The sequence below is a fragment of the Polypterus senegalus genome, chromosome 17, assembly GCF_016835505.1.
Source record: "Polypterus senegalus isolate Bchr_013 chromosome 17, ASM1683550v1, whole genome shotgun sequence".
NCBI lineage: Eukaryota > Metazoa > Chordata > Cladistia > Polypteriformes > Polypteridae > Polypterus > Polypterus senegalus.
In genome coordinates this window covers 1227993-1246712 of record NC_053170.1, presented here as the reverse complement: position 1 = coordinate 1246712, position 18720 = coordinate 1227993, and the positions used below count along the sequence as shown (strand labels likewise).

The 18720-nt window shown below is 46.6% G+C and overlaps 1 protein-coding gene across 1 annotated transcript in view; it reads left to right on the top strand.

Annotated features, from left to right (window-relative positions):
• wnt3 (wingless-type MMTV integration site family, member 3) overlaps positions 1–18715 on the top strand; it is a 39575-nt gene extending 20860 nt beyond the window's left edge. The window contains exons 2-4 of the mRNA XM_039740877.1: positions 9709–9950; positions 17234–17499; positions 17636–18715. Of these exons, the coding sequence (XP_039596811.1) occupies positions 9709–9950; positions 17234–17499; positions 17636–18115 (988 nt within the window). The 3' untranslated portion in view covers positions 18116–18715. The remainder of the gene's footprint in view (positions 1–9708; positions 9951–17233; positions 17500–17635) is intronic.
• Positions 18716–18720: the final 5 nt, after the last annotated feature.

Below are 18720 nucleotides of genomic sequence, written 5' to 3'. Positions count from 1 at the left end.
ATGAGGTGGGTTGAGCGCAACTACTACCCAGTTAGGTTGGCCTCGACTGAACACAATGCACGTTTTTATCAATTTCCTAAATGTTAATCACGGTATTCACATCAAATAATACAAAAAGATCAGTCATATTATCACAAATTACAAATCTGTTGAATTAATAGATGTCATTAAAATCAGCATCCAAAGCTGTCCACACTCCCCTGGGAGGTGCATGGCAGTGACAGCTTGACGTTGTCACTTTTTGCTTGTCAATGTCTGTACAATGTATGTACTGTGCTGCCTCACAGTAAGGAGACCTGGGTTCGCTTCCCGGATCCTCCCTACATGGAGTTTGCATGTTTCTCCCCGTGTCTGCGTGCAAAGACATGCAGGTTAGGTGCACTGGTGGTCCTAAATTGTGCTTGGTGTGTGGGTGTGTGAGCCCTGCCTGGGTTTGTTCCTTGTGCCTTGTGCCCTGTGCTGGCTGGGATTGGCTCCCGTGACCCTGTGTTAGGATATAGCAGGTTGGACAATGGATGACTGACTGTCTGTTAAATCTTACATTACCAACACCTTAAAGGCCGTGTTGATGCAATATGCTTTGAACTGAAGTACGCTAAATCTGATGATCAGCCCGTCTTAAACAGAGCTTAACAGAACCAAAGAATGAAAGACCTTAGCTCTGAGGTAGATAATTCTGGTAATGTTTCTTATCGACAGAAGAGACACACATTAAGCTTTCAAGTACCCAAAAAATGTAACATTTGCTGTCTAACAAGATTACCAAAAAAAAACACACAAGGTAAAATCTGTAATATTAGATTAGATTAAATAAACTTTATTTATATAAACATTTAAAAAGAACAGAAATACCTTGGGTTGTAATTCTTGCTTATTGAATGGAAGAAATCTCAAACACCACTGTAGTGCCTTCAAGAAACTAAAAGATGTAAAAAATACAAAGTGTGTTAAAATGTGAAAACAGGCCGTCGAACTGCAATGGAGGAGAATGCCAAGCAAAAACACTTGCGCCCCAGACTTGCTTTGAGTGGGACATCAGCAAAGATCAGCCGCTATGAAAAAATACAAAAGTCCTACATCAGCCAGGGAGCTATGGGATGACGTCTTTGCACCTGCAGGGCTCAGTGTCTGATCCATTGCCGCATGTGAAACATATGCTTTGAAAGAAATTGAGAAGGATGAAATACGGTATCTAACATCGCCATCAAAGAAAGGCTTACATGATAGGCAATTAAGACAGCAGCGAATGTAAAAGAAACAAGTGCCTTCCATACTGGCCCTGTTGTCCAAACCTAGAAAAAAAAAAAGCTTAGCCTGCGATTCATCTGAGAGCTATCGATAACAACATTTAGAACATTTCTACATTAGTGGCGTAATGAAATAATTTCACCTTTGAAAGTGCATAACTCAGTAAAGACAAATCTGAAGGTTTATGCATTTTTACTCAGGCAAACAAATTGCAAATGATAAAAATACGTCATGCAGATACATTCATTACAGAATAATTCATTAATTGATTACAGATTTTGTGTTTATCTCCAGTTTTTTTTTTTTGGTGTGTTTTCTGTCCTCCCTGGCCATCAGACCTTACTTTTATTCTATATTAATTAGTATTGCCTCATTTTATTTTTTATATTTTGTCTTGTTTCTCTTTCTCCACCCTGTAAAGCACTTTGAGCTCATCATTTGTATGAAAATGTGCAATAGAAATACATGGTGTTGATGTTGTTTAAATTGAAGATATAACTGACATTGACAAGTTCAAAGAATACATTCAAAGTCTGAGTAAAGTGCGGGCTCTTGATCCAAAAATTGCCTTTGGAATAATCAGCAGCCTTGGATTTTTCTACCTGCGTGGCTATGAAACTGAGAAGCACTCTGTAATATGGTGGTCTCTGCAGATTTTAGCATTTATTAAAAAAAAATAAAACAGGTTTATCAGATCAAAACAATTACTTAAACTTCAGAAAATGGCCCAGAAAGGAATGCTTGGTCTACTGTCACGTATTGAAGCCATTTACAGGTATATGCAAACACAGCTTCTGTTTCACATCTTCCTAGAAAACACACTTCTACTTATTACCCAGACACAGCATACACTAATCACAAATACTGCCAACAACACACAATACAAAGTGATACACAATGAAAATACAAACACATATCTTTGGAGAAATTAAAGAAAACTGAAAAGCACCTGCAGTGTTTCTTTTTTTAATGCAGTGCAGTATGTCCCATATGCATATATGTGTTTACATTCATATACATTTTTTAAAGCATCCCAGATTCCACAATCCTAGGTAGTTTGACGATGGACCAAACATGGAACACGACATTCTCAGTCCTACTCCGGGCCTGGCGCTTCTCTCAGCAGTACTGGGCACAATGGATGAAAGAGCCGACTGAAGGGCACTGAAGGGCCGTCTCCCGCACAAAAAAATCTGACTACACTACAGACACCACAAGCTAAGGAGTGACACGTGCTATGCAAAAAATGACGTTACAATTTGTAATTGGCTGAAATCATTTAGCAGTATTTGCCCACTTTACATATGACCCTAATTCATTTATGCACCTTCTAGCAACACAGAAATAGTCAGGCTGTGACCCCAGACACGGAGTCAGTGAAGCAGCCACATTGACTCCTACTGCGTCACCTGCCTCCATATACAGCGATGAGATGAGTTCAAGTGAGAATCTGTTCACTAAAGTAAAGCCACTTGGGCTAAAAGAATGTCATTTTAGCTCAGCAAGCCAAGATGTTAGTTTAGATGTCCTCCATGGGGGTCTGAAAATTTTACTGCACAATTACTGTCTCTTTGGTGAATTTACTGACTGAAGAAAAGTAAAATAATGGACCTATCATGACAGCAAATCTACCAAAGATAACGAATGAGAGCAGCAAACGTGACGTTTTGGAATTGCAGAGTCAACGCCCGAATCTCTAACAGGACTTCAGGGGGATCGTTTGTACAGCAGCAAACAGATTAAAAGTGGCCGAGTAAGAAAGACTGAGCACAAATATCCTCAAAGCAGACGCCGGAGACTGATTAGCAACTAGAGGACGCATGTGACTTCTGTCATAGCAGCGCACTCAATGAAAGGCTCCACTCACTTTTACATGTAAGCCATTTGAGAAATGTTGTCACGCTACACAATAATTCACACTATTTATAAGTATAAATCTGTTCTTTTAGAAAAGTAGATAAAGGTTCTCATTAAACAAAGATGCATAGTAAAAGTTACCCTTTAAAGAACCACAATAGGGGCTCACCTACTTTAAAGCTGCACTCAGCTTTTGATGATAAACTCCTTGGGCCCAAACACTGTAGTAGTAGGTCAATGTGATCGTCATTTTTGCACAGGCATTTTGAAATGTGTTGAGCTGACACACAAAATCAGTAGAAGAGTAACTGTGAGCAGCTACTGTATCTTTACAAGGCCGATGGCTTGTAGATTGTATATGAAATGAACATTTTCTCAAAGGACGCTGTCAAGACAAGCTTCCCTTCAGTGTACTTGTCCTGTCAATACATGACGAACTAGAACACAGTATTAGCACTCCATTTTCTTTCTACACTTAGAAGCAAGTTTAACTAGCGAGATGCAGCAATCTAAAGGCACAGCGAAGACATATTTAGAAACTTTCTGTGACAGATTTAAAGAAAATCAAACAAACATTTGCTCGGTACATGAAAATACTGACAGGAAACATGCATGTGTTAACCTGAATATACCAGAGAATCAAATTGTGATGACAACAGAATGCATTTTAAGCAAACGGAGATTAAGAGGAGAAATTAATGAGAAGGGAATTAGTCCAACAGATCGAGGCTGTGACTTTAAAAAGAGTTCAGTACAGTTGGAAACTTGTTAAGGGTGAATTTCACACAAAGAACCCATCCATCCATACATCCATTTCCCAACCCGCTGAATCCAAACACAGGGTCACGGGGGTCTGCCGGAGCCAATCCCAGCCAACACAGGGCACAAGGCAGGAACCAATCCTGGGCAGGGTGCCAACCCATCGCAGACACAAAGAACCACAGACACAAAGTAGTGTGGTGGACGGGCAGACTTTAGGGACCCTCACAACTCGACTTGACGTTATTTTGAAAGAATGGACAGGACTGGTGAGCTCTGTTGGACAGAGTGGACTGTTCTTGTCGAGATTGTTCTAAGGTTCTGATTCGTTATGATATTATATAAGGTCGCAGCACTTGAATGACATGTTTTCAGCTTCACAGTCGTTAACAGAACATTTTAATTCACTCCCCCGGAATAAGCTGCAGTAAAGAGTATAATATACAAAGCGGTAACAACAGAAATAAAACTCTTCCATCTCAAGAGGTCACCTACACTTCATGTTGTGTTTAGAGTTACCTGTTCACTAAAGACGCAGCACAGCCGCCAGACTGGGGCATGGCCTCCTGTGGCTTAGGCCAAACACGGAGAACAAAGCCATAAGTCAGCCACAACGTGAGAACATCTGTGAAAGAAAAGCAAGAAATACATCAGGAAGAATGAATAAGACACGTGTTTTAAACCAAAAGCAGTGAATAAATAAAATCTATTTAGTTTGAGGGCCTGTTTTCAGGTAAGACAGTAGGTGATGATATGCCGATCAACTCAAGCCCCTCCAAAGATTTGTATAAGCTTATAAGGGTCCTTATTGTCAGAAGTATGGTGATTTTCTAATCAACATGAAACACATCACTACTCCCTGGCACCAAAATGAAAAAGTAAGTTGTAGAAACACCGGACCACCAAACTTGTCTTCCTTAAATGCAATCTTTTCAGACCACCTGGCCTGCCTATGTATACTGAAAAGCACCCGCAATCATCGGCTTTAAATCATCGAACTTCCTATTTGTGAGGCCCACGTAGATGGAGTAGTGACACGCCTGGGACCCTCACAACGACATGGACAGGCTTGTAAATTTCAGTGAAAGACATAAAGTTAACAAAATGAAAATGAATGTTCAGTGTCTATCACAATCACTCTGCTAATGATGATGAACTTGACGTTAATACAGATGTGATGAGTTTGGGGGCTGTTAGCCACATTGAACCTCAAAACCATCAACCACCAGGCCCCTTCAACACATTCAAGGATGGTTCTCCAGTACAAGCCAAGCTAGCAAAGGATGGAGAACATCAGAAATGTGCCGGAGACAAACTAGAACAGCTAAAGAATCTATACAATAAAACGTTAATGTCTGTCTGTCTGTCTGTGTGTGTGTGTGTCCAGTCCCTCCAGGAAATCTGATTGGTCGGTTATGCTGTGGTACTTCAATCAAACAGCATTAACACAGGAAGTGCTGGACAAGGGTGGCTGAAACACATGAGGATACCGAGGAAAGTCATAGGAGGAATGCTGACACAGAATACAAATGTCCTGTCTACCATCGGTATGGTCTAAAGCAGGAGTGTCGAACTCGTCGTTACAGGTTTTTATTCTAACCCTTTTCCTAATCAGTGACCCGTTTTCACTGCTAATTAACTCTTAACTTTTCCCTTCATTTTAATGGCCCCGTTTTTAAGGATTCAGTCCTCTGAATTGATTCCTTTCTTCATTAAATAACAGCCAAACAGAAATGAGACGTGAAACGAGCTACACTGGCATTTCAAGCTCCACCCAATTTCACTCCAACCAATCTCTTAATGAGAAGCTGATTATTTCTGGTAATTAAGCCCATTATTTAATTGCATGGCTTGTTGCTGTTCTCATTCTGCCACAGCAGACATTTCCAAACATGTTGATTTTCTGTTTTTACTAAAAAACATCGTCAAAATGTTTGGGTGACCTGAGAGATCAACCTTATCGAGACCATCACCTTCCTTTATTTTCAGATGTTGTGTGATGGGCACAGGTGAGCTGGTCATGTGGCGGCTCATTTTGTGTCTCGTTATTTTTTGGCTGCTAATTAAGTAAAAAATAGACAAACTAAGAGGCCTGAGTCGCGTCAATTAAAACTTAATTAGCAGCAAAAACTGGTCACTAATGAAGAAGATGGTTAGAATGAAAATCTGCGGCCCTCCAGGACTGTGATTGAGGACCCCTGGTCTAAAGGCAGGCCAGAGTCTGAGAAGCAGCTGGCTTTATGGGAGCCAGTGCTGGTTGAAGCCTAAATGGAGCCCCAGGTGGAGTCCACAGCGTGTGCCCATTTAATATTTTTGGACGTGGTGGTTGGTCCCCCTCAGTGACCCCATCATGTACTTCTCGAGTTACCCCTTGGGGGTGACGGTGGGACATTCCAGAACACGCGTCCCTTAACATAATTGCACCCAGGGTGACCGCCTGCGGTTTCTAATGGACTGACCATCTCTGACGGGAGTCATCTTGAGAGAGGAAGTGCCAGCCAAGCCACACGTAGATCATGGAGGAAGGTGTACGACCAACACTAGGCATACAGATTGGGTGAGAGGGAGCAAATATTTTAAATTGTATTCGGTCTTTGACAGGTGCTGTGGCCAGTGCTAATATAAAATGTTCAGTGAGAAACACTCTTATTAAATGTCTGACTTCCGTGAATCATGTTTAATTTCCTTATTACTTTCTGCATTAAACTTTGAGACGTTGACTCAGTTATGACAGTTATGTTAAAAACACACACACACATAACAAGCCCTTCTGCCACAAACTAATTAATTTAAAAAGTTTCCTACCCCTCTTACTTAATACATAACATGCATAACGAAAGGGCCGTCTCGACTTTCCCGTGTTTGCAGCCTTTCGTATTTCTGTTTTATATCCGCGACAACGAGCCTCACCCCGATTCCGAACGTTCATCTTTTACCTCGTAGTGTCGAATTGTCGCCGAAGCCGCGCGTCCCCTTCGACGTAAACAGGCGCGTCTGCCGGCCGAGGTGCGCTCAGCTTGTGGGAGGGGCGAGCGTCTACCGCGCGCGGGAACTGAATGCTGTCGGCGAGCTACGCGACCCGCGCGCGGGAACACAGACCGTACAGAGCGTGGAGCGCAGCGGGGTTCGCGCTTCGGAACGGCAGCGGACACCACGGAATGGCTGCTGAAACGACGGTCCGTCTCCGTGTCCTCAGCGCCAAATGGCACGCTATCGCAAGTCTCTGTGTTGTGCTGACTATCTGCGCCTTAAAACTCCGGCTTATAAACACCCGAGCACATCATTTTGTACGCCGCCGCCTTCTTTGTGACCACAGCCGAACGTCGCTATGAATTCGGGCTCTCAGTATTGAACATTAAGCTCGAAATGTAATTGCATTTTATATTGCCAAGTGGAACGGGAGACTGAGAGGCAGGAGACCCCCGGGACTGGGCGCCAGTCGTTCACTTCTCTGGAGATCTGCTAGCAGGACCCAAGTAGACGCAATAAGGGAGGCGTGTGGCACTTCAGGCCTGGTGGGCCGCAGACGCTGCCGGTTTTCATTCTAACCATCTTCTCCATTAGTGAGCAGGTTTGGCCGCTAATTCACTTCTTTTGCTCTAGTTTTTTTTTTATTTAATAAATGCTAATATCTGCGGAGACCACCATATTACGGAGTGCTTTTCAGTTTTATAGCCATGCAGTTAGAAAAATCCAAGGCTGCTGATTATTCCAAAGGCAGTTTTTGGATTAAGAGCCCGTACTTTACTCAGACTTTGAATGTATCCTTTGAACTTGTTAATCTCAATTGTTCAATTTGATATTTTCAACTTAAACAGCAACATTGATTTCTGTGGCACATTGTCATACAAATGGTGGAGCTCAAAGTGCTTTACAGGATGACGACCAGCTCACCTGTGGCCCATCACACAATATGTGAAAATAAAGAAAGGTGAGGGTGTCGGTAAGGTTGATCTCTGTGGTCACCTAAACATTATGACGGTGGTCTTAGAAAAAACAGAAAATCAGCAGTTCTGGAAACGTCTGCTGTAGCAGAATGAGAGCAGCAACAAGCCATGGAATTAAATAGCGGCTTTAATTAACAGCAAGAATCGGTTGGAGTTTGAAGCCCTAATCTAGATTGTCATCTGTCAGCTCATTTCTGTTTGCCTACCATTTATTGATGGAAAGAGTGAATTCAGAGGACTCAATCCTTAAAAACAGGACTATTAAAATAAAGGGATTTAATTAGCAGTGAAAACTGATTAGGGAAAGAGTGAGAATGAAAACCTGCAGCCCACTAGGCCTGGAGTGCAATCAGGAGATGCAAAGTCCATCCCATAACTGACATTGGCCAGGTGAGGGATTTGTAAGACAGCGGCTCTCTGCACTGGGCCCACCTCTTTAGTTGTATTTTAGCACACATATTAGAAGGAAGAACAACATAAGGACTGTGAGCAGAGCGGTGCCATGCGGGCTCAACTCGGGCACAGCAGACCCGCCCCCCTAACTGAGCAGCAGGGCATGGCAGGGTCAGAACCCGACACTGACTACCTGTTTTATATTCTTGTTTCTAACTTGAGGATTTATAGAGGAAGATCCAGACATCTGCCAAATGGCCGACTTCAAAGAATTGTGAAGGCCACCGTAAAAAGTCCCAGTTTCCATGTTCCATTTCTAGGCTTGACTCCGGAATCTTCCACAAGAAGGGCATTGAAGCAGATTTTAAAAGTCACTGAGGGATGAGCCGATTTACACAAAGCCACATAACCTGATGGTCAAATTCATCGTCAAAGTGGTGACAGCACGTGTTGACATCACGTGGCAAGAAATCTCCCGTAAGCACAGTATTAAAAACAATTTCGAAAGGCATCACTATTTTAAACTATTGTAGATATTTGAATGAAACCCTCACCTAAAAAGGTATGCTGTTTAGAGAATTGTGCCATGGTAAGATGAACCACATGGGCTTACCAGGGTTTGATGCCAGAAAATTCAAAATATCTTCCAATAAGATAAACTTGAGACAAACTGAATTGGCTTTCGAAGGTGTGCCAGCCTTGCCAGATGGCGAGTCTCTTTGAGGTTGGTGATCTTTTTTATTTAGCATTGTATTTAGTAAGAAATGAGAGAGATCTGAGAAGATCTCCGCTTGACTCAAAGTCAGGCGTAGTGCAGGGTTGTTTTTCTCCATTAGAAATTCACTGTGAAAGATGTCAGCCACTGTGCTGGGAAACCCTTGATGATATCAAAGCGAAATACCAACGAGTTGTAGATCTGTGATTTACGAGCTTTCTGATGGTGTTTTCACTCATTCCACTGATCCCTGTTCAGTTACAGAAAATTCAAAATATTTCCCCTTAGGAGAGTACTGGGGATATTAAAGGAAATCTGTAAGCTACAAAATATAAACATTTCTGAAATTCAACTTAAAAATGGAAACACATAACAGGTAAGGTCAATTTGTGACCCGTCCACCCCACAGGGACATGCATGCTAATCAGCGTCGGGTCTGCAAGCATCCTGAGTGCGATTCTAGGAAATTCATAATGCAGCCCCAGCTAGAACTCCACTATTAAAATCCTGTCATGTGGCGATTCTCAAGAGTGATGTTGGTGATTAAACAAACCTCAATGCCTGCTGAATGCAAGCGACTGGCAACTAGTATAATAATAAAAAAATCATTTTCACTGCTAGAGCTGACTGAGCGCATTTGGTCCCAGGGGTCACAAGATTAGCTTTTGAATTTTGTGTTGAAGCTCAATGAATTTATCCAATGAAATGTATCTGCCATGGAGTTGGGTGGCTTCAGGATTGGCACATCGGGTCTCATGTTCTTTTTTTCTGTCTTTTTGCCTCCTCTAGGTCTCTAGCCCTAGGGCAGCAGTATTCTTCCCTAGGCACTCAGCCCATTCTCTGTGGATCCATTCCAGGCCTGGTACCAAAGCAGCTACGATTCTGCCGAAACTACATTGAAATCATGCCCAGTGTGGCAGAGGGCATTAAACTGGGAATCCAAGAGTGCCAGCACCAGTTCCGGGGTCGCCGATGGAACTGTACCACAGTGGAGGACAACTTGGCCATCTTCGGCCCAGTGCTTGACAAAGGTACGGACAGGCAAGGGTTGTACCTTCAGATCCCATTTCTTCTTGTAGTCATGCAGTGAGGGCTGTGCCGATTATGTGAGACTTCTGTCTCTCCATGGGCTCTGCAGAAACCTTCACAATCCGCCCTTTATACTTTTAACCTCCCATAGTCTTCATTTATTTAACATGAACATATCCTTCAGCTTGAAGTTGTTGGCTGGAGAGAGCAATCAAGCTTGTCTCCCCCCATGACTTAGCTGTGTCAGTCCTCCCCATGACTCCGAACCTCAGGCAGCAGTGATGGGAGCGTCAATGTGCGCTTTGTTCAAGCCATAGCAATCATCGCTAAAGGTCACCGACCCCCTCAGTATTTCTGGGTGTTCCACCTGTGTAATTCTGCAATTTGCCAAAAAAAAAAAAAGGCAGCAGACGAGAGGAGGGTCTTGCTGTTTGATTTGTGTCAGGGGTGCACAGCACCGGGTAAAACATTTTTGGGTTCAGCAAAACTGTACCAGTCAGTTCAATCACTAAATCAACAAAGGAGGAAGCGCAGGGATCGAGACAGATCCTTCCACTGCAGACAATGGACACACGGCAGTCTTGTCCAGGTGAGGACGCCAGTCACTCAGAAAAGAGCCGTAAAGCCATTCACTCCTTTTCTGTTCCGTGGTCGTGAGGAGCCTCGGCACCCCCTGACAACAGCTTTGACTTGATTTAGCGCTCGAACCCACATCCATACACTCCAACACGCAGGGACCAATGCCTCCCTTCTGATTTTTCTATCAGATCTTTTTTCTGACAGTTTATGCTTACACAGACATTGGACTGAAATGTTTGCAACAATAGTGTGTTGATGATGACAATGCGGTGACAAGAGTATCCGTTTGTGCCCGTTTCATTTTTCTGTGTCTCTGCAGATATGAAAAATCACAGCACTCTATGTGGATACCCAAAGACACCTCAACACGTATGCTGCCATCGTAGGCCGCAACTTCCCGTGAGCTTGTCAGCAGTAAATGTCTGCTTAGATGGCTTCATTACTCTTCACCTCCATTAAGTGTTGTCCATTAAGTCAATTTGTCTTTTATCATTTCTCATTTTAAGCATAAACAGACAACTCTTGTTTGTCCAATATGAAACACAAAGTAACATTGAAATGATGTCTGATGGCCGCTTTCTGTGAAATCATCATTGAGGTCCACGTGTCCTTATACTGCTTGACGTGACTAAAAATCAGAACTGGGCAGGAGAAACTTTGGGATGTGGCGGAACCACCACAGAGACAGTGGCCGGGTTAGTATTCAAACCCATCATGCCACCCTGCCATCCCTCGTCGATGCCACACAATAAATAATGGCAGTCTTTTAAGATATACAATATTTTGTACTGCACCCTACCTCAGAGGGCTGCTAATCCTCAAACCCTCGTCCGGATTATCCTTACAGGAGGAATCTGCAAACGTCCGTTTCAGAGTCCCAGCTTACCGGCCTACAGAACTTCTTCCATATTTTGGGAGGTATGTGACCCCCTCCTACTTGTGGGGTGACTGAAGGAGAAAGGCTGCCATTCTCAGCAGGTTTCCTCTGACCGTCGTCATTACTCCTATTTGCTCTCCCTTAATTCTCAGTGCCACTTACCTGGGAACAGAAACCCGCCGATGACGCTCCTCAAGGCCAGTTATGGTGCCCTTTAAAAGTTCCCTCTGACGCCAAGGACCAGGCTACAGCTGCAAATCCCTCTCGTTGCTCCCTGGGTGAGGGCAAATGTAATTTAGTGCTCTAAGGTTTTATTGTACGTGTTAAGTGATTTGGGTTTTCAGGCTACAAGATGGGACTAAATAATATAGTTTTTATTAAAAAGCACAATAGAGACAAAAGCCTGAAGGGACACAAAATCCTGAAAGGGCAGCTTCACTTCTAGTCCTGCGCCTCCTCGACATTCCCAAGCATGCCATTCTTCATAACACGAATAAAGGTGCTGGCACCCTGCGTGTGCTCACACAATGGAAAAAAAGGTCTTTGCTTCTCCCTACGCCGACTGCTCTTGTGTCCGAAATTCTTATTATCATTTATGCGATATTCCTTGCAACACTCCCAAGCCAAAGCAAGCAGGGGACATACAGGCCACCAGTTGCTTTTCAATTCTTAGCCTGTAACTAGAGGCAACACGAGATTGCCCAGACCCCAGGCAGTTAGTGAGCGACGCAGCAAATCTCCCTCTTTCTTCATTTAACGCGTTCACTAAGCACTCTTTAAAAAAAGAAACGAAAAAGGCAGTGCAATATTTGTGGCCTCCGCTGTGCTTTAGGTCATTTAGAAGGAAGAAAAAGGAAAAGCGCAGCCATTATTAGCCTTGCGCATTAGCAGCCGGATCTCCAAATCCCCCTACAGGAAAAGTTCTAATAGAAAAGTAATTAGCTGCAGTGACACAGAGAGCAGGGCAAGAGCTGCACTGTGAGCCTCCCTTGTTAAAAACTTTCAAAAAAGCCCAAATGAGATTATCAGGAATAAGAAAGGGTCCTCGGACTCGGCTCACACCCCTACTGTGAGCGAGGGCCAGGGGGAGCCATCCTAAACAGTCTCACTGCCACGGCGCCTTCATTCACACGCCCTTTCGATGCTGACAAGAAAACGGGCTGAAAAGGGATCTCCCGACCTTACCCGTCATCTTGGAAGGCGGCTGAGCGGGGAGGGGGAGGAGGCTGGGATTCAGAAGGGTCCTGTTGCTACGAGGGGGGCAACAGGGAATGCCAGCTCTGGCCAGACTCAGGCTGCACCAGCACGCTAGGCCTAGGCTCTTTGTGTGGGTAATACAGTGTGACACGAGGGGAACAATGGCAGATTCATGATCCCAGCAGGTAGCCGGGTCGAGGAACACTGGGATGACAGCCAGCTTTGCACCGTGTCAGAAGCCTGCAGGGGCCAGCGCTTGGTAAACTGTCGCCGCCAGGGCAGGTCACTCTGTGAGGATATCTTCGCCCCGGCTGATGTTACGAAACGAGGCAGCGAGATTAAAAGGGAGACTTTCAAAATAAGACTCGCATTTTTAAAGCCAGACGCATGTGAATGTAAAGAGAGGTGGGCTGAGAAAAGCCAACGCCACCGGGCAAGAGTGAGGGGCACGAGCAGAACGAGCACACAAACCATACGCAGCAGCAGCAGCAGCAACATCCCCTGTCACTTTTGTTAAAAAGGCCCCTCCACCTTCCCAACGTTTACCCAATACTGGGCTGTGAAAGTCAAGTACTGGAGGGCCGACTGCACTGGCCCGTGGCGCAAATGGACTTGCATGCTTCAACGCCATGGACTTGCTTTTTAAGACTCGCAACCCTTTTCTGTTTCTCTTTTCATTCACCACCAGCCAAATCAGAGGGGTCGTCATTGTCACGTGTGCTACCCCACTTGAAACACAGCGTTCAGTGCAAAGAAACACGCATGGCCAAGTGTAGCAGAATGCAGCCAGACTTGTTCAGATGTGTCGACGATGGCGAGAATTTCACTCTAAACCAACTCTGGTCCTGGTGGGCTGCATTGGCTGCAGCTTTTCATTCTCACCCTTTTCTTAATCAGTGACCTGCGTTTGCTGCTAATTAACTTCTTTTGAACTCATTTTAATTGACTCGCTCTTGAAGACTCAGGCCCCTTAATTAGCAGCCAAACAATAACGAGATACAAAATGAGCCAAAACAACCGGTGCCCATCATACGATATCTGAAAAGAAAGAAAGACGAGGGTCTCAGGAATGCTGATCTGCTCAGGTCCCCAGTGCTCTTGAAAATCCACAACGTCGGACAACAATGAGAGCAGCGACACGCCAAGGAATTAAAGAACGAGGTTAATGAACGACAAGACTCACAGCCTCATTAAGTCTGAGGCCCTGACTTAGGTGGTCTTCTGTTGGCCCCCTCCCTTCACATTTCATTTTCTGTTTGTGTGCCACTTAAGGAAAGAAATGAAGTCAGGGAAACAAATCTTAGAAAAGCAAGTCAATGAAAATGAATTCAAACAAAGTTAATTAGGTCACTAATTTAAAAAAAGGGTCAGAATGAAAACCTGCAGCCACGGCGGCCGTCCAGGACTGGAGTTGGGGACCCCTGATCTAAACCACCGTGGCTGCAGGTTTTATTCGAACCCTTTTTTAAAATTAGTGGCCTAATTAACTTTGTTTGAATTCATTTTCATTGACTTGCTTTTCTAAGATTTGCTCCCCTGAATTTCTTCATCGTTCCTCTGAATTTTTCATTTCTTTCCTTAAATGGCACAGAAATGAAATGTGAAGTGAGGGGGCCAACAGAAGACCACCTAAGTGAGGGCCTCAGACTCCAACCAGCTGCCTAATGAGGAGCCAATTCCTGTCGTTAATGAAACGCGTTCTTTAATTTCGTGGCTTGTTGCTGCATTAGCAGACATTTCTGTAATTGTGGAGTTTCTCTTTTCTAAGAGCAGATCGACATTCCTGAGACCCTCGTCTTCCTTTATTTTCAGATATCGTATGATGGGCACCGGTTGTTTTGGCTCATTTTGTATCTCGTTATTGTTTGGCTGCTAATTAAGGGGCCTGAGTCATCAAGAGCGAGTCAATTAAAATGAGTTCAAAAGAAGTTAATTAGCAGCAAACGCAGGTCACTCATTAAGAGAAGGGTCAGAATGAAAACCTGCGGCCACGGTGGTCCTCCAGGACCGGACTTGGCGACCCCTGATCTGAACAGTCTTGGGCGCCTTGACTGACCTCGCCTCAAAATGTCTGTCATCCTTACCTGAAAAACCTCAGAGGCACATTTGTCAGAAATACAAAAGGTGGCACTGCATTGTGTTCCTTGAGTAAGAGCGACACTGGCGCCGCCTGAAGTGGCTGATGGACTAAACAGCAGCGCCACTTCAATTTAAAGGACACTTGCTGTTTGAGTGACATCGGAGTCATGAGGCTCCATAAATCTGTACAAAACGACGAGGGTCCAAGTCTTTAGAGTCCTGGTGCTTCCTGTCTTGCTATATGGTTGTGAATCACGAACGCTAACCCAGTGACCTGAGACGAAGACTGGACTCCTTCAGTTCTGCGTCTCTCTGGAAGATCCTTGTGCCCCGTTGGTTTGATTTTGTGTTGCTCATGGAGTCCCCAATAATGTGAGGGAGCGTCGGGTACAGCACTACGGCCATGTGGCGTGATTACCCGAGGGTGATCTGGCTCGCAAGATCCTCATTGTTGGGGACCTGAGTGGCTGGACCAGGCCAAGGGGTCGCCCACATAACACCTGGCTGTGGCAGATAGAGGGTCATTTCCGGAAGGTGGGACTGAACCTTGTGTCCGTCTGCCTGAGGGGTTGCCAACCGGGATCCTGAGTCGTTTCATTGTGTAGTGGGTACAGCAACGCGCTGTACCAGTGCAGGCTCCCCAACTTGACTTGCTGTTTGTTTCACTTGCTGAGCAGCGTCACTGAAAGGACCTTTCAACATGTCACCGTGTTAGGTAAGCAGGCCTGTTGTTCTTCTTTGGCATTTTCACCTCCGAGTCGCAGATTGACAAGCACAGCCTCACAAGTCGGGGTGAGGCTCTTATTTAAGGCAAGGTGGCCCCCATTTACACTCGTCGATCCTGGTGGTGGAGAGTGGTGACGTCTCGCCGGGACTCTGGACATGGAACTACAGGGTGACCCGCTGCCGTCTCGTGTGCTGCCAGGTAGGCACCTGCGCTCGTGTCGCCTTCTTCGTTTCCTTGCCGTCCAGTTCTACACACCGCTGTTAGTTCCCGCAGATTTATGGCTGCTATTCGCGAGCAAAGGTTTATGGCCACCGCGATCGCCCGACTTTAACAACGTGCGACTAATTCTTGTGGGGTCATCTAAAGTGCTGCGTGTGTGAGAGAAATCCGCCGACTGTAACTCAACTGAAGTCGAGCGTTGAGAACGCGAGCCCACGAAGGTGCAGAGAGAGAGTCCGTGGAGGTGCCTGAACGGGCCCAGAGACGTATGGCGCACAAGGAGATCACCTTCTGTAAACGGGACTACCAACGCTGATAATGCAGTCGTCTCAGTGGGCCACCCTGAAGAAAGCAAACCCGCAGAGAACCAGCCTGCCCGCCCAGGTTGCTCAGAATCAGCTCCAGGAAGGCCACCATTTTCCTAATTGGAAGCCGGGCCTTCCACCTTAACAAAACGACAAGTCACTAGTCGGTCACCGAGTCCTCGTGGTTTGAAAAGATGGCACATCACAAAGATGTATTGTCATCACCACAGGTGGCACCTCCAAAACATTTACCACTGCCTACAAGAGAGGCATGGCATGGCATGGCACGGCACACTGTGAACATCGACATCTCAGACGGGCAGCACGACGAGTGCAGCTACGAAAACACTTGATGTTGCATCGGCCGCTCGTTTCCAACACTGGTGATGCGTATTTTTTGCCCGTCCGCTCCTTCAGAACGTTTCTGTGGACCAAAGCGGGTTGACGATTCGTCGAAGCTTCACTTTTACCTGTTTAAATATTTTACTGAAGCGGCTATCAGATTGGGCAGCACCCGAGTCTGTGCGGTGGTCCGTTGGCACACGTCTCTCCACGGCTTCACTGGACAGATGCCAGCGGTAGGCGCGTCCCACAGTGTCATCACCTCGAAACAGCTGCCCACGCCTCCCCCTAAAACTCCACAGGCAATGTAACGGACCTGCCGTTTTTTTTGTTGTCTCTTTATTGGAGATGAAGATAGAGGCTCCATGATCTTCACGCATCGTAAAACGTTCTACTGACTCGAGGACTAGAATTACAGGGGTCCGCTCTAAGAACTACCCTCCCCACCTCGGTGTGTGAATGTGGCGTGAGAGTCCCCCGTGGGCCAGCTGGGCACGACCCTGGCATGACAAACCCAAACGCCTACTGCACTCTTCTAGATATCCATGGGCACAGCAGGGCGACACCGAGAGACGTCCTCATGGCAGGCTAGTGGCACGGCTCTTACTTTCCGTCACTTTGTCACAGGGAGTCGCACGTCATACGCGTCTTTTCAATCTGGGAGTTGATTTTGTCAAATTTCAGTGATTTGGTTCGTTTGTCTCGCCACTACGGGGCCTCGAGTGTCTTGATTGGCACAGTAAGCCATGCAGGTTGTACAGCCAAGATGGCATTTGAACCCGCGTGTTGAGGGTCACCCATCAGTTGACGAGCTCTCTCCATCTCTGCCAAGGTTGTGACTGTGCGATTCGCTGCAAGAAGCTGGCAGCGGCAGAGGTGGGCCGTTCCTGTAGGCCTTGAAGGGCACGGGGGTCCTCGGTGCGGTCTTCAGCTAACGGCCCCGTTTCTCTTTCTTCACAGCGACACGGGAGTCGGCCTTCGTCCACGCCATCGCTTCTGCCGGAGTGGCCTTTGCCGTGACTCGGTCCTGTGCCGAGGGGACGTCCACCATGTGCGGATGCGACTCCCACCACAAGGGCCCCCCGGGTGAGGGCTGGAAGTGGGGAGGCTGCAGCGAGGATGCAGAATTTGGGGTCCTCGTGTCCCGCGAGTTTGCCGATGCCAGAGAAAACCGTCCAGATGCCCGCTCAGCCATGAACCGTCACAACAATGAAGCTGGCCGAACGGTAAGACCACCAAGAGCGGCGCCTTTCCCAGTGAGCATGTAGAAGGGAGATAAGCCAGGGGGTCGCAAGGGGCTCGGGGCGGATGGGTCAAGGAGGCCGCTGCTCCCATCTCTCTCTCTCCCCCCTCTCTCCGCAGACCATCCTGGACCACATGCACCTCAAGTGCAAATGCCACGGCCTGTCGGGCAGCTGCGAGGTGAAGACCTGCTGGTGGGCTCAGCCCGACTTCCGCATCCTGGGGGATTTCCTCAAAGACAAGTACGACAGCGCCTCCGAGATGGTGGTGGAGAAGCACCGGGAGTCGCGCGGCTGGGTGGAGACCCTGCGGGCCAAGTACGCCTTCTTCAAGCACCCCACCGAGCGGGACCTGGTCTACTACGAGAGCTCGCCCAACTTCTGCGAGCCCAACCCCGAGACGGGCTCCTTCGGGACGCGGGACCGAGCGTGCAACGTCACCTCGCACGGCATCGAGGGCTGCGACCTGCTGTGCTGCGGCCGAGGCCACAACACGCGGACTGAGAAGCGCAAGGAGAAGTGCCACTGCATATTCCACTGGTGCTGCTACGTCAGCTGCCAGGAGTGCGTGAGGGTCTACGACGTGCACACCTGCAAGTAGCGGCGCCCCGGGGGCCACCGAGACGTCACAAGTAGCACTTGCTGGGAAAAGCGTAGAGATGCAGTGCCAGCTAGAAATCATCGCCCAGCTCACTTACTCACGACCACCTACTGTATAACCAGACACGATGCCCACTGACCCTTGCTAACTAGTGAAGGACGGGCCTGAGCCAGAGTGACCGTGACCCTCCTCCGTTAGCCCCCCACTCCCAGCAAAGTCTTCTCGGGGCCTTCGTTGGCAGTCCACCACCCTGCCCCACACGCCGTTCAGATGGCGAGCGTGCACCCATGGACTGGCTCAGGGGTGTCGTCTGGTGGGCACCATCCTTCCTATGAGCACAGCAGTCACGGGTGGGGGGGTCCAGGAGGACGGGCAGCGCGTGACACTCGACAACTGGAAAGAGCCGAACGTTCAGGCCGATCCCGAGGAGCCCAGCAGCGTAGAACACAAGCTAAGCAGCCCGTCTGTCTGTCTGTCCGTCTGTCTCGCTATATCCAAAGTTTTGTACAGTTTTTAATGATTCCTTTTAATTTTATAATCTGAAATGGCTATGTTTTATAAATATTATTATTTATTATATGATGTATATACCTGTATGACTGAAC